This window comes from Adiantum capillus-veneris, chromosome 3 (assembly GCF_014529385.1).
Source record: "Adiantum capillus-veneris isolate H3 chromosome 3, ASM1452938v2, whole genome shotgun sequence".
Lineage (NCBI taxonomy): Eukaryota > Viridiplantae > Streptophyta > Polypodiopsida > Polypodiales > Pteridaceae > Adiantum > Adiantum capillus-veneris.
In genome coordinates this window covers 24,786,402-24,808,286 of record NC_140933.1, presented here as the reverse complement: position 1 = coordinate 24,808,286, position 21,885 = coordinate 24,786,402, and the positions used below count along the sequence as shown (strand labels likewise).

Genomic DNA, 21,885 nt, shown 5'->3' with positions numbered 1-21,885 from the left:
TTCCATTCTCAAAAGGGAGGGGGGGATCGGCCCCTAATTAGAGGCACGCTAAACCCGAGCAATGAAAAAATTGATGCAAAAAGGAATTAGAATAAAGCATAAATTTGGCCCCCCATCGACTTGTTTTGTGTTAGACAAGGGGAATTAGAACCTAGGAGTCCACCACCCAACCACCCACTATATAGCATAGCCCCTAGCCCTTTGCCCTAGTTGGACTCCCTTTCAACAGTGCCTAGCCCAGCCCTGCCCTTGTCCAGTCGGCCTTGCCGGTGTCCTGATATTACTCCCCCCTTAAGAAGAAATTTCGTCCTCGAAAACAAAAGTCGGGAACTTCTTCTTAAGAACACTAATGTTTTCCCAAGTGGTACTTTCCTCCGGTCGGTCTTTCCACTTGATTAAGGCTTGTTGACACACATGATGAAGTGTACGCAACTCATGATAATCAAGAACACGTTCAGGTTCATGCGGTAAGGTAGGAGGTTCAATGAAATCTACAAAAATATGTTGGTCAATGACATTGTTGTCCCCATGTAACCGCTTACGTAAACGGCTTACATGAAACACCGGATGAATACGAGAATGTGAAGGTAGTAATAATTTGTAGGCACGACCACATACTCGCTTGAGTATTTTGAAAGGCCCACAATATCGAAGAGATAATTTAAGTGTTGGCCCAGTTTTCAGACTTTCTGAATGTTCTGGCACACGTAAAAATACTTCCTCCTCTTCTTCAAAGGTAACTTGCCTACGTTTCTCATAAGCGTACTTCTTATACCGATCCTGCGCTTGTCGGACATTCTGACGAGCAAGTTTCAGCAAGTTTCAGCCATTTCTGGATGGTATCCACTTTGGATTGATCCATATATAGCCCATTAGCTGAAATAACATGCCCTAAATAGTGAATTTCATCTTTTAGAAAATCACATTTAGATTCCTTGGCATATAATTTGTTTGTGCGTAACAACTCAAACACCTGCCTGAGATGTTGTAAGTGTTCTTCTTCAAAAGCACTGTAGACTAGGATGTCATCAAGGAAAACAATGACAAATTTGCCCAATATGGCTTCAAGACACTATCCATAAGTGTCATGAATGTTGCAGGCGCATTGGTTAACCCAAGGGGCATCACCAAGAACTCGTAGTGTCCAAACCGTGTTCGGAATGCAGTTTTGGGTATATCGGCAAGTCAAATACGGACTTGGTGATATCCTGACCGCAAGTCTATTTTCCTAAAAATGGGAGCATGAGTGAGTTTGTCAAACAGCTCATCTACTCTGGGCAATGGGTATTTGTTCTTAACCGTAACCGCATTTAAGCCATGGTAGTCTATGCACATGCACATACTGCCGCCTTTTTTCTTCACTTATAGAATAGGCAAAGCCCATGGTGAAGAACTGGGTTGTATAAACCCTCTGCTAACGTAGTCAGCAAGCTAACGTTCCACCTCAGCAGCTTTCGAATAACTCATACGGTAGGGTGGTTTACTAACAGGTTTATAGCCTGCAGCCACGTCAATGCTATGTTGCACTGATCGTGTCGCTGGTAATCTTGATGGTAAATCATTAGGAAATACATCTTGAAATTTCTTTAATAATTTTTGTAATTGACTAGCAACGTTTTCTTGTTTAGAATTAGCCATTGGTGGAATAGATGAGAGAGAAGCATGCGGCATTGAGGAATGTTCAATAGATTCAATGTTAGAAATAAAATGAGACAATGAGTAACACAAGAAAACCTGATCTATTTCATTATCAGAAACGAGCTGCATAAGCTCAGCGGTACAAACCAGTGGTGATGACGGTATATCTTTTTCTCCTAACAACAACACATGTGCGCCATGGGATTGAAACATCAAGATGTTGTGCTCATAGCTACGCTTCAGTGATGGTCCTAGGCTATGCAACCACTCCCTACCAAGAACCACATCTACCATTTCCATGTTCATAACCTGAAAATCCAAGCATGTAGAGTACCCTTGTACTTCCAACGAAACAGCTCGACATTGAGTATCCCACATTTCGGTATCATGTCCATTCATCATCGCTACCTTGTAGCGGTGGGTACTCGGAGTTTGAGGCAATTTGAGTTTTTTCACCAATCTGTAATTGATTGTAAGTAGCACTGTCATCTACCAAGATGCGCACCTTGTGCCCATGCAGATATCCGTACATACGTACTAACTCATGTGGTCCAAAGATTGGTTGCCACATGGAAGCTGTGAGACAACATTCATGCACCACCTTGGTGTGTGTTACTTCCACTGTAGAGAATCGTGAGGAAGACTCAAGAGGTAGCAGTTGCACCATGTGCACTGCTGTCTCCTTGCCCTGAGCAGCAGATTTTCCCTTGGGACAATCCTTTTTGCCATGACCTCTTCCTAAACATTGAAAACATAATTTTTCTTTCACTACAAGAGGCTCTTCATATTAGCGACGCTCACACAGCGACGCTCCAAAAAAAAATTCCCGGCGTCGCTATGAGCGTCGCTATAAGCGTCGCAAATTTCTTTGTAAATTTGCGATGCTCATAGCGACGCTTATAGCGACGCTCATAGCGACGCCGGCTGGGGTAAAAAAATAACCGAGCGCGCCGAAAAACTCAGATCTCAGATCTGAGTTTTTCGGCGCCCTCAAGCAAGGAGCAGGTAACGCTCTCCCTCACTCTCTCTCTCTCTCTCTCTCTCTCTCTCTCTCTCTCTTTCTTCTCCACACACACACACACACAAACACACGAGGAGAGGAAGGAGAGCCAGGTATGCTCCTTCCCTCTCCTCATTCTCATGTTCCCTTCCCCTCTTTCTCTCTCCCTCTCTCTCTCTCTCACACACACACATACACACACACATAGTGTTTTTGAGAGAGAGAGAGAGAGAGAGAGAGAGAGAGAGAGAGAGAGAGAGAGTACAAACAAAAACAAAAACGCACACACACATACATAAACAAAGAATGCACACACACATTGAGAGAGAAAAAGAGAGAGAGAGCATGCATAAACAAAAAACGCACGCATTGAGAGAGGAAAAGAGAGAGAGAACATGCATAAACAAAAAACGCACACATTGAGAGAGGAAAAGAGAGAGAAAACATGCATACGATCCAAAAAAACGCACACACATTGAGAGAGAAAGAGAGAGAAACTAATTTAACGTCGTAGGAAACTAATTAAAATTAAAAGACCTAAAGATCTAGCCGACGAGGAGTTGAACTCAAGACCTATTATTCAAGAGGGAAATGGCATAATCAATCTATCATACTTGGCATGGGTGATAGAAAGGTTATACCATTTATCTCTTTTTATTGGCACACACATCCACACACGCGCACACACACAAGAAGAAGAGAGTTATAACGTCGTAGGAAACTATCTTAAAAGACGTTAAAGATTAGGTTATATGTAGACTTACATTAAATTAGATTTAGGTTTATTTTTAACTAGATTTACGTTTATTTAAGCTAGATTTAGATTTACGTTATATTAGATTAGATTTAGGTCTCCATAGACTGCGATGCATGCATGAAGCGGGTGAAGAAAGCCCTCAATGGAATATAGGGTATTGCTGCCTTCACTCATGGTGGGCTTCGTCGATCCAAAAGTACTGGTGAAATGTCTTCAGAAGATAGGGAAGAAGGTGGATCTTCAGGGCGGCAAGAGTCACTACATCCCCGACAATGACAATCTAGACAACCTCTAGTCATTAGACTTACGTTAAATTAGATTTAGCTTTATTTTTAGTTAGATTTACGTTAATTTAGATTTACTCTTATTTACGTTAGATCGAGTCCACGCAAGAATTACTTACGGTTTAGGGTTTAGAGTTAGACGAACAGTGAAAAGATCTACTATGAAAAGATGTTAAGATGAAGTGAAGTGCTACAGTTAGAGAAGGGGCAAAGGGGTTTTGTCCACTACATGCAGTATCATGTAGACGTGGGTGTGTAGATTTCTTGTACCCACAAATATAGGTATTGACCAATAAAGACGAGATTATAACCCGGTGGTTCTGATCTCCGTGCACCTCTAGACCGAGGTGTGCGGGGATTGGACATGACTAGAGAATGTGAGGTAAAGAGAGAGAGAGAGAGAGAGAGAGAGAGAGAGAGAGAGAGAGAGAGAGAGAGAGAGAGAAGACGAAGAATGCCAATAGAATATTAAATTTGTTGTCCAGGTTATAAGTTTTTTATCCTCATTATGAGTAGCGACGAGGATGTGGGACCGTCCAACCGAAACACCTATCTCTCAACGAGGGTCTTATGTCCTTGTAATCAATGCAAGCATGCTGTGCGACGGACAAGACGTGTTTCTTTGCAGCACATTCGCGAATTTGGCGAGTTCGATCCATCTATTATAGATCGAGTTGTTGCCAATTATAACTCGTCGGACTCTGACGCTGGCCAACAAGCAGCAATCTTGCAACCCAATAGACGTGTTCGCAGGCGCTTTGGTCAAGCAGCATATGTGAGGCCACAAGATGTAGACTCTGACAGCTCGGGGGATGATCATGCAGAGCACATTCCCAACGAGGCAATGTTTGAGCCCGAGATTGATGAAATGATCGAGACGATCATGGATTCAGAAAGGCTTATCTATGATGATATGAAAAGTGAAGCCGATACGCCATTGTATAATGGAGCACGTATGTCTAGATTGAAAGCACTCTTGGTTCTTCTCAACATGCAGGCAAAGTTTGGATGGAGTGACACTAGCGTCACAGCGCTTTTCAGGTGATCTATTACAATTAGTTTACTTTAATAGAACTCTAAATGTATAATGATCTGATAGATTTTTACACGACTATATCATATTTTTATGTTGTGTAGATTGCTGAAAGAGCACATACTACCAGCTGACAATGTGATGCCAGATTCCCGAGATGAAGCAAGAAAGATTTTGCGAAACTTGGGGATGGATTACAATTCTATCCACGCTTGTCCTAATGACTGCATTCTTTTCAGAGGGGAATACATAGACATGGAGAAGTGTCCGAAATGTGATTCCGAAAGATATCAAGTAGATCTCCACGGGACAAAAATTCCACAAAAGGTTTTGCGACATTTCCCTTTGCTTCCTCGCATCAAGCATTTCTTCGAATGTAAGTCCATGGCCGCCCTAGCATCATGGCATGAGGAGAATAAATCTTCGGATGGTGTGCTACGAATTCCTGCAGATTGCGTAGCGTGGAAACATATAGATGGAACATGGTCGGATTTTGCCAGGGAAGCTCGAAATTTGCGCTTAGGCCTGGCTATGGATGGCGTAAATCCATTTGGTCAAAGATCAACATCTTACAGTGTATGGCCCGTTGTCATCGTCAACTACAACATTCCCCCATGGTTGACTACGAAGAAGGGGCACCTATGGCTAAGCTTGATTGTGCCAGGGCGATATAAAGTGGGGAATATGGATGTGTATCTTCGTCCTCTATTGGAAGAACTACAACAATTGTGGATTGGCATAGAGGTGGTGGATATGAGCCGACACACAGGACGACGGAATGCTTTGATCAGAGGCATTCTAATGTGGACCATGCATGACTATCCCGGGCTAACAGAATGCTGAGGTGATCTATTGACACTCCTCACTCAGACACTGTAAATCTTGTTTTTTCCCATAGTTGATCTATTATCATGTGTATACATGCAGGGCTTCAAACAAGCGGATACAGAGCATGTGTCACATGTGGACCTAGACTGAATGCACGTAGGGCACCCTCACTGAAGAAGCAAATCTACGAAGGTCATCAAGCGTATCTTCCAGAGAATCATGTGTTACGCGACGGCTTTTTGGGAAGAGAGCCACCAAGGATGTCTGCACAAGCATGGTTAGAGCAGAAGGAGATGTGCGATGACGGATTGCCTCCAGGGATGAAGAGACTATCTCTATGGTACGAGTTACCATACTGGCCCCGACTCATGATCAATCACTTGCTCGATCCAATGCACATATTCAAGAATGTGGGTAATCTACTATGGGACCATTTGACCGGCAAGAAAGATACTTTGGGAGCCAGAGTTGACCTTAGAAATGTGGATCGTATGGAGAAATATTGGCCGCAAACAGCGTCTGATGGATCGATAAAACTCCCTAAAGCACCATGGATTTTCACAGGATCCCAAGAACGCAAAGTAAAAGAGACCATTTGATCTTTGCGGACCCCCACTGGCGTAATGCACTCGCTCCGAACGTGTTTTACTAAAGAAGGAAAGCTTACCGGTTTGAAGTCACACGATTGGCATAAAATGTGTCAGGTACGTTCATAGTGGACTTTAATATCATTGCATAAAATGTGGACTTTAATATCATTGCTGCACATACTTTACAGTTTATTTTACCGGTTGCCATTGAGGGATGTTTGTCTCTCGACATCCGTAACACAATCTACAAACTTGCAAAGCTGGTGCAATGGATCTCACAAAAGGAGATCAACGTAGACTCCATACCATTCGCCAAACTAAATGCTGCGGAGCTTGTGTGCATGTTTGAGAAACATTTTCCTACTACAATGCTAACCATTCAGGTGCATCTTCTTGTTCACATAGTTGATGAGGTGGAAATAGCTGGCACAGTTCATTCCAGATGGATGTTCTTCTTAGAGCGTTTCATGAAAACGCTTAAGGGATATGTGCGTCAAAAGGCACGTCCGGAGGGTAGCATGGCAGAAGGTTGGTTGGTATCAGAGTCCCTAGTGTACATTGGAGAGTGGCTAGACGGATTTGATAAATCCCGGGACACGCTATGGCGAACCATAGATGATGAGCGCATATCTGGGATTGTCATGTGCAATCTCGGTGTTGAGAAGAAGATGACGGAAGATCTAGAGGCTAAAATCAACCGATTTTGCATGCTTCACAATCCAGTGATGCAAAAGTGGATTTCACAATATGAGGATGCAAAGCAAGAGCGACAAAGGGCACGAATCGAGTGGAGACGGGGAAGACGACCACCGATGCACTATCCAGCGGTTCTGGAGAGCCTACCAACCTTCATGAGCTTAAGATGGTTGCACAACCAATTGCAAAGCGCACAACAATGCGGTGACGAAGTGAGTGAAGAAGAGTGGGAGTACTCTCGGGGTTGCGCGACCAAGGTAAGTTTGCAATGTACGACTAGCAAGTGATTTTATTTATAAACGTTTGAACAGCCACTCATAATCTTTGTTCGTTGTAGTATAAGTCATACACAGCAGCATGGTGTAAAGGTCGACATTTTAGGGTGGAACTAATCGACAAAAAGCGTTTTACTCAAGATTGTGGAATCATGGCAAAATTTGAACAGTCTAGTCGACGACGTTCCTCTGATGCAGATCCTGTGGTGGCGGAACTCACTTACTTCGGCACGCTGCAAGAGATTTTGAGGATCGATTACAGAGGATTTTTTGTCGACTTGTTCGACGTGCAATGGTTCAAGATAATCATGGAGGGTCGTAACGCTACTGTGCGTAGAGGAGAGTCTGGTTTTCTTGAGGTGGATTCTACTAAGAAATGGACTGACCTAAGAGACACTTTCGTACTACCCGAGCATTGTGAACAAGTAAGTATGTAAATAGTTAACATCCCCCTTTTACAAGTTATGTGCTTGAAAGCTCTCATGTAAGTTATGTGGCTCTGGCAGGTAATATTTCATCCTACAAAGTCTACATCAAACTGGTGGTACGTCATAGAGGTAGCCCCTCGTAGTGCAAGGACATATGAAGGCTACCATGTGCCAATCACAACGACATCAATGGAGGAGATCAGAGAAGATGCTCAATCAGAAGCCGCTACTGTGGTGCCAGACGAGCATCAAGATGCTACTACTCTATATGGGGTGCATGCAGAGGAGCTACAAAATGAAACAGAGGATATGTGTTTAAACGGAGAGCTCTATATAGATATAGGAAGTTATGCTGAGTTATGCGAGGATGAGAGAGAGATCTCTTAAAGCCACAAATATTGTATTTGAACAATTTTGCTCCGTGTTGTAAAAGCTCTGGCTCTCTAAGTACCTTCCATGGTGTATAACGCTCTTTTCTACTCGCGCTCACATCTTTTGATTGAAAATTCTGAGTTTTCGACTTGCCTCTTCTATCACTCGATTCATTGCGTCATTGTATTTATATGCGTCATTACGTCATTGTATTTAATGGTCTTTGCGTCATTGTCTACACTATTCATTCAATATTAAGTTTAAATATTCGTGTGTTTAATGCAGGTATGGATGATGAGGAGTTTCTTTCTTCTTTGTCACCGCAGCAGAGACAGTGGTACGTGGAGCGTCATCGCTCTGGCGCATCATCGCGCGTTCCTACTCCATCCGCATCTCCCTCTCTTTCGGAGCATTCGGCGCGCTCCGAAGCTTCGGCGTCGACGAGACGAGCTTCACACTCATCTAGACACCGGCGCTCTAGTGGTGGCGGTGGCGGTTGTTGTGGGGATTCCGCCACCGATGCCTCCACACTGCCTCGTGTTCGACGAGGCTCTTTACCCTCCCCTTCTTTGCCCGCCCCCACACCAGCCACATCATCGCCATCTACGCCAGGTTTTGCACGGCTGACTGTTCCTAGAAGCTACACACCTCTACCTACTCTGCCAGGAGCCACCCCACTCGACACTCCTCGCTTCGGGGCCCAGACGCCGGTGGAGACACCTGACGTCCGTACCCCCATCGACACGCCGCTAGAGACCCCTGCCGGGACACCCAGGTTATCGCGTCACCGGCCAGAGGGCTTGCCTTACTCCGCCGACATCAGCGGCGGCATCATCATGGATGATAACGGCAAGAAGGTGATCTCACGCATGCGTGGTCTTTGCTCTCAGCTGTTTAGACACTACATACTAAACAAATGGAGTGAAGTACCAAGTGATTTAAAAAACAGAGTCATCAGCATACTTCATGATGAGTTTCCCGTTCCAACACGGGATCAGCGCTTCAATGAAGACCTGATGAAGATTCGAATGCGCGAATACTGCAAACACAAGCATTCCGAAGTGCAAAAAGCAATCAAGAATGGGTGGAACAGGCCAGATTGGCTGGCCAAAGAAGATTGGAAGAATGCGAAGAAAGCAGCGCGCGAGAATCCCGACAAGTGGAAGCAACAAAAGGATGCAGCCAGAGCGCGAGTAGAGGTAGGGAGCTCGCACCACTTGGGGAGCGGTGGATGGGCATCATTTGAGGCCAATTTTGTAAGTGTTTTCACTTTGCTCTTTATGCATGTTCGATAGTTTAGGGTTTATGAGTTTTTTAGTTCTAACATAATGAAATCTTTGTATGTTTTGACAGTGGTCGATGACAGGACGTGATCCCACACCGTACGAGCACGAGTACGCAGGCAGGAAGGGCTTAAACGCCCTGATGGACATTCTCAGTTCTCGCGGCGGCATGGTTAGTATTAGGGTTTACTCTTTTTTATTTTTTGTATTGTTTTATAAATGTCGTTATATGTTTATATTTACTGAAAGCTGTCTTATTGTCTTTTTTTGCAAATCCGACAGATACGCCGCTTGGACGCGATGAGACGTCTGACTAGACGACGTCAGTTTAGCCGTAGCTAGATAGCATTAGTTTAGGGTTTCTCATAGCTTATGTATCATGAGACGGATTTTATACGTCTTTTTGAACCATGTATATTATTACATTTGTCACCGCAGTTCCTTTTGCCAATCAATTCTTTATGCCTATGATGTTGTACAATTGTCATTATTACATTTTCCAATCAATTCATTTTGCTTATGATGTGTACAATTGTCAATTTTGCAAACAATGCGTCTTGTGGGTGACTATTTTGGGTATATTATCTACCTTTGCACTTTTTTTAAAAAGTGAATCAAGTACAATATGGTTGATGGGTGGCAGGGCATTCAATGCCTTGTCACCAAAAAAAAATTCTCTCGGGCGTCGTTATAAGAGTAGCTATTTATGGCTCTGTAGCGTCGCTATAAGCGTCGCTATAGTCTTCTGTGTAAACGTCGCTATATGCGTCGCTATGAGCATCGCTATATAGCGACGCTTATAGCTACGTCTATAGCGACGCTCATAGTGACGCTCGTAGCGACGGTTTTAGTGACGCCGGGGGTTATAAAAACCCAGTGTATTTTCGTCGCTAACAGCGTCACAAGAGCACACAAACTCTTGTAGTGTTTCTTGGCTTTATCAAAGTCCTCAGGAGAGAGAGGACCCCACGACCCCTTGGGTTTTTTAGATGCATCTGAATTGGATTAATTTTCTTTTATTGTATCCATACTGAGTGCGTGTATTACCATGTGTATTAGCAGGCACGTGACTATTATGTGTTTTCTTTTCATCTAGATCATCTTGAATATGTGCTTTCACCATGGCTTACTCAAGTGTTTTAGGGTCTTCGGTCTTGACATACCGATTCCAATTCCGATCTACCTCGTTTGTAGGCAAAAATTCTAAACATAGCTTCAAAAGCTGCCCAACTCTGTGGTATGATGTTCTTCTCCTTGAGAGACATCCACCATTTGTAGGCCTTGCCTTCCAGAGTTAAGATCCTTTGCAAAGCTTTGACTGCGTCCGGAGTACGTCGTAAGGCGTGAATTCCATCCCACTTGCTGAGAAAGATATTCACTACATCCTTATTTCTGTCACCGTCTTCTCCCTTAAAAATCGATCGGTGGTTTGGTGTTTTTCAACAATTCATCCATCTCTTTTGCAGTGAGAGTATGCAACATATTAGCATTTGAGCCTTGCCCTTGTGTAGCAACATGCTCATGTATGTGAGTGTCAGCAGGACTCTTGGACTGCTATTGCATTAATGGAATTACTAATGTGGATAGTTTAGTAACATTTTCATTTAAAGCTTTAAAATTTTCATACATGACTGTCATGCGTGTCTGAAGTGCACGAAATTCTTGAATATCAAGCAATTTGTAAGTATCATCACCTGTCATAGAGTCGCGGGTACTCTCCTTGAGAGGATCCGGCCGCTGGCCATCATTGGCAGGATCAGGCATACTTTGCTCAAAATCGAATGTCATATTGATATCCAAATCCATGGCGACACAGTGCGGTGCAAGGAGTAGTCAGAACAAATACCTGAGATTGAGAGCACTCACAAAGTGTAATTAGCCTTGCTAATTCCGTCAAATCGATAGTATCCCAGTGAAAATTGATTTGAATTATCCACCGTATATGGAATTCCACAAGTTCTTTATAACCGAATCAATTAGACTTGAAAGTGTTAATTGATTTTACCAAATAATTGTGCTTGAACTCCTGTCAGAATGGTGTGCTTTAAATCTCTAAGTTTTTTTGTAATGTACAGAGAATTTGGCTCAAAGTTTGTGCCGGCCTCGTCTATGCTATGCCACACCTCTCCGGTTTTGCAGAATCCGCACGTGGAGTAAGGGGGTGGGGTACCCCACTGTGGGTACTGCCCCTTATGGTGAAAAATTGGGTGTGGCCACTAACCCCCAAGGGGGTTGGGCACCCGTAAGTGTGGAAAAAAAAATCACACAGTCAGCTATGGCTACTCAGTGCAACGCGCGAGTAAGAAAAACGCCATGGCTGCCTCTGTGTTGAGGTAGGGGCTTCGGCCCAATGACGTAAAACACTGCCCCGCCGACGCGCAGCCGTAGAGCCCGCGAGTGGCGTTTTTGATGCAGGTCTGCCACTAGGGCTTCTCATTGCAAGGGGGGTTTCCCACAGCCTGCTTTCCTTGTTGTCCTCCTCACAGACGAGGTGTTCGACACCCCCTTGACCCCGACATGCAAAAAAGCATGCACAATTGTGTGGCTCCCCTCCTCCACGACTGTGCCTTTCCCAGAAAGGGAACCTTGCTCTTGATACCAATGTTAGACAAGGGAAACTAGAACCTAGGAGTCCACCACACAACCACCCACTATATAGCATAGCCCCTGGCCCTTTGCCCTAGTCGGACTCCGTTTCCACACTACCTAGCCTGGACCTGCCCTTGTCTAGTCCGGCCTTGCCGGTGTCCTGACATTTTGAACCCACCACCTCGCAGCCTAGGTTTTGGGTCACATGGGCTAACCAACTCACCCACACGCACATGTTTTTTACATGCCCATTTTTATGATGTTTTATTCTAAGGCAACATGCACTGCCCGTGTTTATAAGGTTCAATTTCTGGTCAGGTTTAGTTTTGATGTGACAACTGCGGCTGCGATTTCATTAAAGCGCTCGTCATTCGGTGCCCCCACTGAGGAAGACTTATCAAGAACCTCCGGTTTACAATGCTGAAGACAACGCACATCGTCGACCATAGATGAATGGTTGAAAGAATTCTCCAATTGGAGAATGGAAGAGGATGAGATTGAAGAAGCACTGACCGCCTTCATAGAAGTACTACTGCTAGGTTGTACTGTCGTCAGTATTCAAGAGGTAAGCTCCCATCTCGCATTGCTCGTGCTAAGTGCAAATTAAGAGCATCAGGTGGGAAGGCTATGAAATGCCCTCACTGTTTTTGGCCAAGGCACACTATCAATGAATGCTAGTAAGAACGAAGAGGCTGAATCAACTACATTGATGTTCACCACGAGGAGATCGTCCATGTCAAGGGAAGAAAAAGATCAGGAAGGCCTCTATTTCCTAAGGAGATTGCAAGCAAAGGTATAGCCTCTACTCCTAAGTGGCGAAAAGGCCGCTCGATCCAAAGAAAGGGAAGGGCTAGGCCAGTCCGGAAACACATGACCCCAAAGGAAGAAGCACCTGGCCACACAAGTGCTTCAAGTTCAGGAAGCAAAGTCATGCCTAATTTGCCAAAAATAAGTTCATCCAAGGCGAAGCGGCAGAAGTTCGCCTATCGATTCGTGTGGTGCATGCGAGTACTGCCATTCCATTTTGACAATCCTAAAGCAGAAGTGGTAAGAAGGTTCCCATTCCCTAGGGAGGAGTGGCTCAGCTACTACGCTGGCTATCTTGGCGGACGGATAGAGGGTCTTCCTTCTCTCCCCGTACAGCTCATCCTGAAGAAACTATCCACCACGGGTGAGACCCAGTGGGTTGGAGACGAGTTATAGCTGAATGGAGTGGAGTTCATGCAACGCGGAGACTATGGTAATTACCTACAGCTGCTAATAGCTTAAAGCCTAGGAGTAGCCAAACGTGTTTCCATCACCCCGTACACGCTAAGCGATGAAGGGAAAGTGGAGCCTATGAAAGACGACGACCTTCTACGGATGTGCCAACTAATCAACACTGGCACGATAAGAGTATAAGTAAGTACTCCACCTTCTGTACATCATGAAAAACGGACCAACAGCTTTCCCGTTTAGGTTTCTGCAACACATGCATGTGAATATTCATGTAGATAGGAAAATCTTCTACCAACAGAAGATTGTGTATATGTTTGGTGATGTGGTGCTAGGAGACAACCTTAGCTCCCCAAACCCTATTTTTCTCTCCATACTCGATTACCACCACTCTTTCAATGTTTCAAATTTTATCCTATTTTAAATCCATCCACCCAACCCTGTAAAGAGCCGCTATGCGCCGCTGAGTCATTTGTGATATATATATATATATATATATATATATATATATATATATATATATATATATATATATATATATATATATATATATATATATAGGTTTGTAATTTTGTGCTCATTGAGTTCCTACCATGGCAAGCCTCTCTTTTCCCACATTGAAAGGGACAAGAAATCACCGCCAATTTTTTGAATGACTTTGACATCGCTTGTGTGGTTTCCAACAAGGATGACGATGCCTCATGGCTACAAATTTTTTCTCTATACTGATGAAAGTAGAGGCCAAGTCTTGGTTCAATGCTTTGTCCCAAGCTACCAAGAATGCATGGGATGTAGTACATGCTGTCTTTGTAAAGAGGTTTGGTGGAGGCACAACCTCAGAAAAGTTATGGCAACTGCTGACAGAGTTAAAGCAGGGAAGTCTGCTAGAGTATGCCACTTACGAATCCAAGTTTCTGGATTTGTGGGAGCAATGGGTTGCCTCACTAGAGGAAGGTAAAGGAGCACCTAATTTTCTGAAGAAGGACCATTTCATTGCTGGCCTGTGGTCGCCGCTTAAACAGAAGATGAAGGGGAGATTCCCTGCAACGTATGAGTTGACAGTGGAAGTAGCCCGCCTTAAAGACAAGAATCTACGCATGCAAGCAAGAGTCAATGAGTTAGAGGAATCGAGCTCAGTCAGACTAACCCCATTGATTGCAATAGCTGCTCATAGAAGCCAACCACAAGAGGCATCAGAAGAGCAACAAGACCTATTGAGTCGCATCACTACTCAGCTGGAAAGTTTATTTGTGCATCTGGTGCAGCAAGGGCATGCACCTGTCAAAAATCCAAAGCAAGGGAGAGGACAACAAAGAAAAACCAAAAATACCACTGCTACAATTGCGGGGAAGGCGGCCATGGCATGTATTACTGTCCACATCCAAGAAGGCAAAACTTCAATAGAGGAAGAAGACAGAATCAAACCTCCCCACCAAGGGCAAGACCACCACCACCCAGGCAACCAGGGCCAACTCTACCGATCCAAATCCTTTGACCACCGATACAACAACCACCACCACCACAACCTCTCATTCCATCGCTACCTCCGCCACCTCCTGTAAACTAAGCAGTGAGTGTTATTAACCTAGAGGCTAAAGGGAAGGCAAAGGCAGAAGAACTGGTCTGAGAGAAGAACAAAGGAAAAGGAAAGGTAGAAGAAGTGAATGCCATGGGAGTGAAGCGTTGGTGCAGCTCGACTGTGTCGACCCGTGGAGATGTAAGAAGTCTATGCATGGCGGTTTGCAGGTAAATGGCAGGTACATTGGGCAAGTGCTTGATGGTGCTAGGGGCCAGGTACATCGAGATGGGGCACTTGCTAGTGGATAGCTGTGATTGTTTCGTCCAATCAGGGGTGGCAGGAGAAAATGCTGATATCACAAGCTTGGAAATGAAGCAAGGGATGTTGGATCCAACTGCCATAAAGTTTATGATATGGGATTCAGAGCGAGGTATCTGCAAGACACTCGACTATCCAGATGTGTATGCCAAATGCAACATTGTACAGGTCATTTGTGGTTCTCAAGACTTGGAAGGCGGACGGTGCTATGATGTGCATGCCGGATCGCACATCAAGGTCAGTGGAGTCAAAATTTTCATGTATTCGAGTGCGTCTTCATGGTCGTTTACTATTCGTATGTCAATTCGGGCTCGACACGATGATTGACACTGGCAGACACTATTTTGAACAATTTTTTTGGTGATCGGGTTGGCATTCACAGAGTGAAGCTTGGACATCAAAGTAGGCGGAACTTGCGATAGCCATGCTGAGCATACTCACGTGGGAAAGGAGGCCATGCTGGCTATGTTTGGAGAAGAACTTAACAGAGAGTTCCAGAAAAAGAAAAAATGAGGGAGGATGGCGCATACAAAAGACAGGGCCGCCATGGGCTGCATGGGGCGGGCATGAAGCTGGCGGACAGTTCTGCATGGGAGGAGGTGGTTTACAGGAGCGGGGTCGCAATCAGGTGGTGAGGTAGGGGTTGCAGAAGGAGGGTGGCCAGCTATAGGTACGCGAGGATTGTAGAGCCGCCACTTGAGAAGGGGGGCTCGCCATCAAGTATCTGGACAGAGAGCCTAAGCAAGAGGCGGCCTTGCTGTGCAGGGAAGGGCCGAGAGGTGGATGCCATTGCAGGAGGCGTACACTGCAAGAGGAGCAGGTTGAGGAGGATCACAAGGGAGGGGGGGGGGGGGGGGTCAGTTGATACGTGGTGAGGGTCTGCATAAAGGAGGAGAGAGGCACTGTGTGCCGAAAGGAGGTCGCTAGGGCTGCAGAGGGTGTGGTGGACCTGAGCGCGAGAAGGTGAAGGGTCGAGGGTGGCCGAGGATGACAGCTGCAGACGTAGGGGTCGCATGGTAAGGGCCTGTGTACGGCCAGTTGAAGACGAAAGGGAGAAGGCTATTTTGTATGGAAGTGAGGGGCCGCCAACAAGGAGGGTGGTCGGCTGAGCTGAGCGTGAGGGAGGCCTTCAAGGGACTAGACTTGACCAAAGTGGAGGAGGTAGCCACGAGCTAGCCGTGAGTAGGACAAGAGCTTCGAGAAGCAGAGCAAGTTGAGGGAAGCGGCTTTCAAAGGGGGGACCGATACTGACTATGCATGGCTACCAATGAGGGTGGCCTCGGGAAATTTTTTGACAAGGACCTGTGAAGCAGAGAGTGAGGCCGCCCAGTGCAGGCTGCATTTAGCCGAGGAAGGGTGCCGGATTGCATCGACTCGGCCGACGCCATCATTGTACCCGAATTCTTGTTGTCTTTGCTATGCATAAGTGACTTTATGGTATGATTGGGTTAGTGTTTGTGTTTTTTGCCGAGTTCGCTATCAATCTCGTTTGCACCTCGTCTTTTGCCGTATGCATATGGTAGCAGTGGCTCCGGGGTTGCGTGTGTGTGGGAAGAGAGAGAGGGAGAGATTGATTGTGGTTGCAGACTGAGTGTGATTTTGTATGCCGTCAAGGCTTGTGAGGTCTCCCGGTGTGAGTGTGTTTACAGATATGGGTGCATTGGTCTGTGCATCTGTAAAGGTGATTGTGTGTAGCCGAAGCTGTTCGTAAGCGAGTTTGTTCAGTGCAAGTTGGAGAAAGTGTGCGTGCGTGTATGTTTCTGAGTGGTTTGGGATGTTGGATATCTGCTGGGCTATAGAGAGGCAACTAGCTTGTGAGTCGGGTGTGTTCCCATTTCCCCCATCACAGCGTGCTAGGCACGAAGAAGCCTCTCAAAGGGAGGATAAGATTAAGGGAAAAGGCGAGTCTAGCAAGCAGGCATGTAAGCCTCAACGGAAGATCAACATTGTGGATTTTTCATTGGGTGAGTATGCTAAACCATATGACCTAGTTCAAGATGTGTTGATGTAGGATCCAAAGATAACTTGGCCCCAATTACTCCATCTTGCACCACGGATGAGGAGACAATGGACAAATATGGTAAGTACAAGAAGATCAAGACCAAGGATAGCTGGGGCTATCTCCGGGAGGAATCTTGACAACATCCTACCAACCATGGACTACCGCATCAAGGGGCAGCATATCTCAAATGTCTACATAGATGGTGGTGTACAAATATGCGTCACGAGTGAGAAAATGATGCACCATCTAGGCCTAGAGGTAAGTAGGCCGGCACGCTGCTGAGCCAAAATGGCAAATAACGTCAGAGTGAAATGCGTAGGCATTGTGAATGCAGTCAAAGTGAAGGCATTCAACACAGAAGTGGAGGTAGACATTTTTGTCATGCCACACAAAGGGGAGGTCTACCCTATCATTCTTGGAAGACCCTGGCTCATGGCTATGGAAGCTAAGCAAGACTGTAGTACTGGAATGATTCAAATGAAGGATGCTAAAGGGAGGTCCATATTCTACGACATGAGGACTGAAAAGCAACGCAGCATAACCTTGAGGCCTCGGAAGATGAGTCCACTAGTGACTATTCGTCCACCTCAGGAGAAGAGACAACAACAACTGAAGAAAGTGACAATAGCATCAAAGTAATGGGGGTCATCCTCAAAGACCCAAAAAGATTGACACAATCTAAAACACCGTCGGCAAACCAAGAGGGACCATTAGGCATGCAACCCTGGATGGATACAATTAAGTTACATTGGATGCTCTCCAGTGAGTTAACCGATGAATAGAGGAAAGAATACATCTCTATGCTAGGTAGCTTCATCACATTGTTCTTTATTGGTTATGATAAGATCACAGGAATCATAGTGGTACAACACCGCATAAGACTCAAGAAAGGAAGTAAGCATGTAGTGCAAAATCTTAGAAGGCTTGGGGTAATCCAACAAGAAGCATTGCTCAAAGAGGTGAGGAATTTGCTACAGGCAGGTTTCATTTACCCCGTCGAAGACTCTGAGTGGGTCTCTCAAGTGGTAGTCACACCAAAGAAGAATGATAAGTGGAGAGTTTGTGTAGACTATAAACCTCTCAATGCGGCAAAAAAGAGGGGTCATTTTCCCCTCCCATTCCAAGATGAAATTCTCAATGAGGTAGCAGGTCATGAGCGCTACACAGTATGTGATGGCTACTCAGGCTACTTTTAGGTTAGTATTGCAGAAGAAGACCAGAAAAAGACAACCTTCAGAACACAATGGGGATGTTTTGCTTAAAGATTGATGCCTTTTGGCCTCACTACCTCTCCGGCCACATTCCAACGCTATGTGACTTTTGTCTTCCATCCATACTTTGGGACATCAATACGAGTCTTCATAGATGATTTTTGCTTATACAGTTCATGCTCCCTCCATCTGATCAAGGTCTACTGATCAAGGTCTATGATGGACTGACCAAGCTGCAAACCTTGAGTGGCCAGCTTAACATGGATAAGTGTCACATTGGTGAAAGCAAGGTCACTCTCCTTGGCCATGTAATTTCAGCAAAAGGGATTGAGACTGATCCTAGCAATATTCAAGCTTTGGTATCTTTGTCATCACCCACCACAGCTAAGCAGTTGGTCTCTTTCCTACAGAAGGTAAGGTATTTGATCAGGTTCATTCACTTGCTCTCTTAGATGGTTCTCCCTCTACAATAAGTCACCCATAAAGATGTCTTCTCATGGAGTGAAGAAAATGAGCAACAATTTACCGAAGTGAAACAAATCCTGGCCACACTCCCCACCATTTCCCCCCTAGGTGGGACAATCCATTTTATGTGAACCCCAGTGTCGAAAGTGATACACTTGGAGCTGTACGAATGCAAAAGGACCTCCAAACCTCTTGCATGCGTCCTATCTACTTCTCTAGTCGTGTCATGACCTCGTCAGAAAAGGAATTCAACGCAGTAGAGCACATGGTGCTTGCATTAATGTTTGCCACTACAAAGTTCCACTTTTATCTATTGCCTAGACCCTTTGTAATTCTGACAATGGAAGAGGTCTTTCCATATGTAATGCAACACATGGATGTATCATCTAGGATCTCTAAGTGGCTGGTTAGATTACAAGAGTTTGACTACACCATGCAGGTAGAAAACTCCACCAGGGCTAGTCTAGCAGGTATTCTTACTCATCATCACTATGAGAAGAAGCTAAAGGTCAACACAAAGGAAGGTAAAGAAGTGACACCAATGGTAGAAAGTCCTAAGCTAAAAAGAGCTCATTCTCTTTTCTTTGATGGAGCATACAAAAGAACAGTGGACTAGTCTACAGCTGGCATCATCATTTTCATTGAGCAAAAGGAGAAGGTATTCTCCATTGGGTAGTTGTTACACTCCCACTCCAACAATAAATCAAAGTACATGGCTTTAATTCTTCGATTATACCAATGTATTTTGCAAGGGATTCAACGCCTAAATGTGTTTGGCGGTGCTCTCCTTTTGATAAACCAGATAAATAGCACTTGGATTTGTAAAAATCGGGTTTTACTTGGCCAATTACACCAAGTTAAGGATCTTTTAAGAAAGTTTAAAACAATGCAATTATTTCATGTCCCTAGGGCAGAAAATCAAGAGGCAGATGCTCCAGCCAAAGGAAATAATACAAGATGTTTCCATAGGAGCAATCAAACTAAAACTACCCTTCTTTCAAGGTAGCGATGATATGCCTAATGTCATCACCTTCTTAGACACAGAAGAGTGTCTTGAAGAGTACACTAAGGGCTAGAAACTGACTACAAGATACCGCCTTCTAAACAACAACTTATATTACAAGGGAAAAGATCAGATCCTCAAGAAAGTGCCAATCTCGAGTGAAATCACGAAAGTAATCTCAAGTTTCCACGATGGTGTCTGCGGTGGTCATTTTGCTTTAGATATAACCAGTAGGAAGATTCTACAGGCATGATTATCTTGGCTTAGTGTGAACAGGGATGTGCATCATTGGAGTAACACATGCAAGGCTTGTCAAGTGTCTAGTGACCGTACATTAACCTATGAATCACAGACTCCTATCATCTCCTATGGTCCATTTGACAAGTGGAGAATAGATGCAATTGGTCCTCTACCAAGGGCCGAATCAGGTAAACTATACATTCTAGTTGGTGTAGACTACATGACCTAATGGGCAGAAGCAACAACCAACCACCACACGCATTACAGCCCAAGAAGTGGCGAAGTTCATATTTGATCACATTTGTTATCATTTATGCACTCCTCTAGAGATAATATCTGATAGAGGACCAGATTTCAGAGGGGACCTGGTGAGAGACCTGATGAAAACGTTAGGCATTACATGCCGACATTATTCCACCCCATACTATCCACAATGAAATGGCCTAGTGGAAAAGGTAAATGGCTTGATCTATAAAATCATCACAAAGAAGGTGAATAACCACACAAGTGACTGGGATAAACATCTCATGGCCGCTCTATGGGCCTATCGAACACCAGTAAGTTTCACCCTTTTTATCTAGTGTATGAAAAGGAGGCGATTCTACCCATCGGGGTACAGATAGCCAGCTTGTGAGTCATGGCTAGCCAATTGCAACGCCCAATTGTCAATCTCTGCAACTACATCCTTGATCTGGAGAGGCTCTAGCTAGATAGAGAGGATGCAATCAATCACTATGCAACACAAGCAGAGCGACGCCGACTCACCTTCAATCAAGGGCTTAAGGAAAAGGGCCTAGAAAATGATATGTTAGTATTGAGATACGGCAACAGATTTGACACTAGGAAAGACAAGAAATTTCAACCTAGATGGGAAGGGTCATTCATTGTCAAAAGGCACTACGCCAATGGCAGTTACAAGTTGATGGAAGCAGACAAAAAAATTCACAAGACAGAGTCAATGGATGGAGGCTCAAAAGGTACTTCCTAAGGTTTTACCCAGAGTTCATGCTAAATATTCCAGAGTAGGGAGAATCCTCCAACTCCGCTGCCAAAGAATTAGAAGTAGGGCTAGAAGCATGAATGCCTCTAGCCAGAAGGTAGGGCTAATGATGGCCGATTTTCAAGACCGCGGCCACAAGAACCAACCCCAATCAGGAAGGAGCACAATACCGAAAAAAACGATAAAAACATTGTTTTTTAACATTCACTACCCCCCCCCCCCCCCCCCCCCCCCCATATGCTTGCCCACAGCGGGCCGCCACCAGTTTAGCCACACACCCCCCATTATCACTAGAGGGCAGAGGTTTCTCTCTCTCCTGCTCGGCTCTGCCAACCCACCATCTCTCTCTTACCCTTCTTTTGTGTCGCTTAGCCCAATGGGCGCATAAAACAAGCTGCCTTTGGTTTTTCTTCCATTGGAGGACCGCCATGCTTTTACAAGAGTCTTCCTCTCTCTCTTCCATTATTCATATTAGAGCTCTCTTTCTCTCTCTCTCTTACCCCTCCTCGCTCGTCCATACTCCGGCCCGGCAGGCCGCCATACCACCCTCCCCTCACACACACTCTCACCACCTCACCAACCCTCCCCCCCTTTGTTTGCCTATGGCGGGCCGACCGTTCTCTCACACACCCTCACACACTCTCTCTCTCTCTTCGCACTACTCCCTTCTCTCACACTCACTCCTTCTCTCTCTCTCTTCCCCTCCCTCGTCCTAACTCTCTCTCTCGCTCTCTGTGAGAATCGGCGCAATCATTCACAATCTCCCTCTCTCTCATAACACGCACTCATACCACCCCCATTATCCTCCTTCTCTCACCCTTCCCTGGTCCGCTACCCCTTACCCTATCCCATTGACCTCTCATACCCCCCTACCTCCTCATCTCTGTCAGCCATGCGTACCAAGCCCGTCTCTCTCTCTCTCTCTCTCTCTCTCTCTCTCTCTCTCTCTCTCTCTCTCTCTCTCTCTCTCTCTCTCTCTCTCTCTCTCTCTCATTCATACCCACACACACACACCACCTCTCTCACCCCCACCCCCTAAACACTCTCTCACCCCATCTCGCTCTCGCCCTCTCTGCCTCTCTCTCTCCTCGTCAGCCCGATGGTGCAGCAGTCGAGCCATCCATCTCTCTCACACACAC

The 21,885-nt window shown here is 45.2% G+C and overlaps 1 protein-coding gene across 1 annotated transcript; it reads left to right on the top strand.

Annotated features, from left to right (window-relative positions):
* Positions 1–14,792: 14,792 nt before the first annotated feature.
* LOC147460628 (uncharacterized) lies at positions 14,793–15,231 on the top strand. Its single transcript, XM_086503625.1, has 2 exons — positions 14,793–15,062; positions 15,208–15,231. The coding sequence occupies exons 1-2, from the start codon at positions 14,793–14,795 to the stop codon at positions 15,229–15,231; spliced, it is 294 nt and encodes a 97-aa protein (XP_086359751.1).
* The last annotated feature ends 6,654 nt before the right edge of the window (positions 15,232–21,885 follow it).

Excerpts from the sequence above, each read along its gene's own strand:
- LOC147460628 (XM_086503625.1), top strand. The coding sequence starts at position 14,793 with ATGGGGCACTTGCTAGTGGATAGCTGTGATTGTTTCGTCCAATCAGGG. Across the intron at positions 15,063-15,207 it reads ATGCCGGATCGCACATCAAG|AGTGAAGCTTGGACATCAAA; the intron begins GTCAGTGGAGTC and ends TGGCATTCACAG.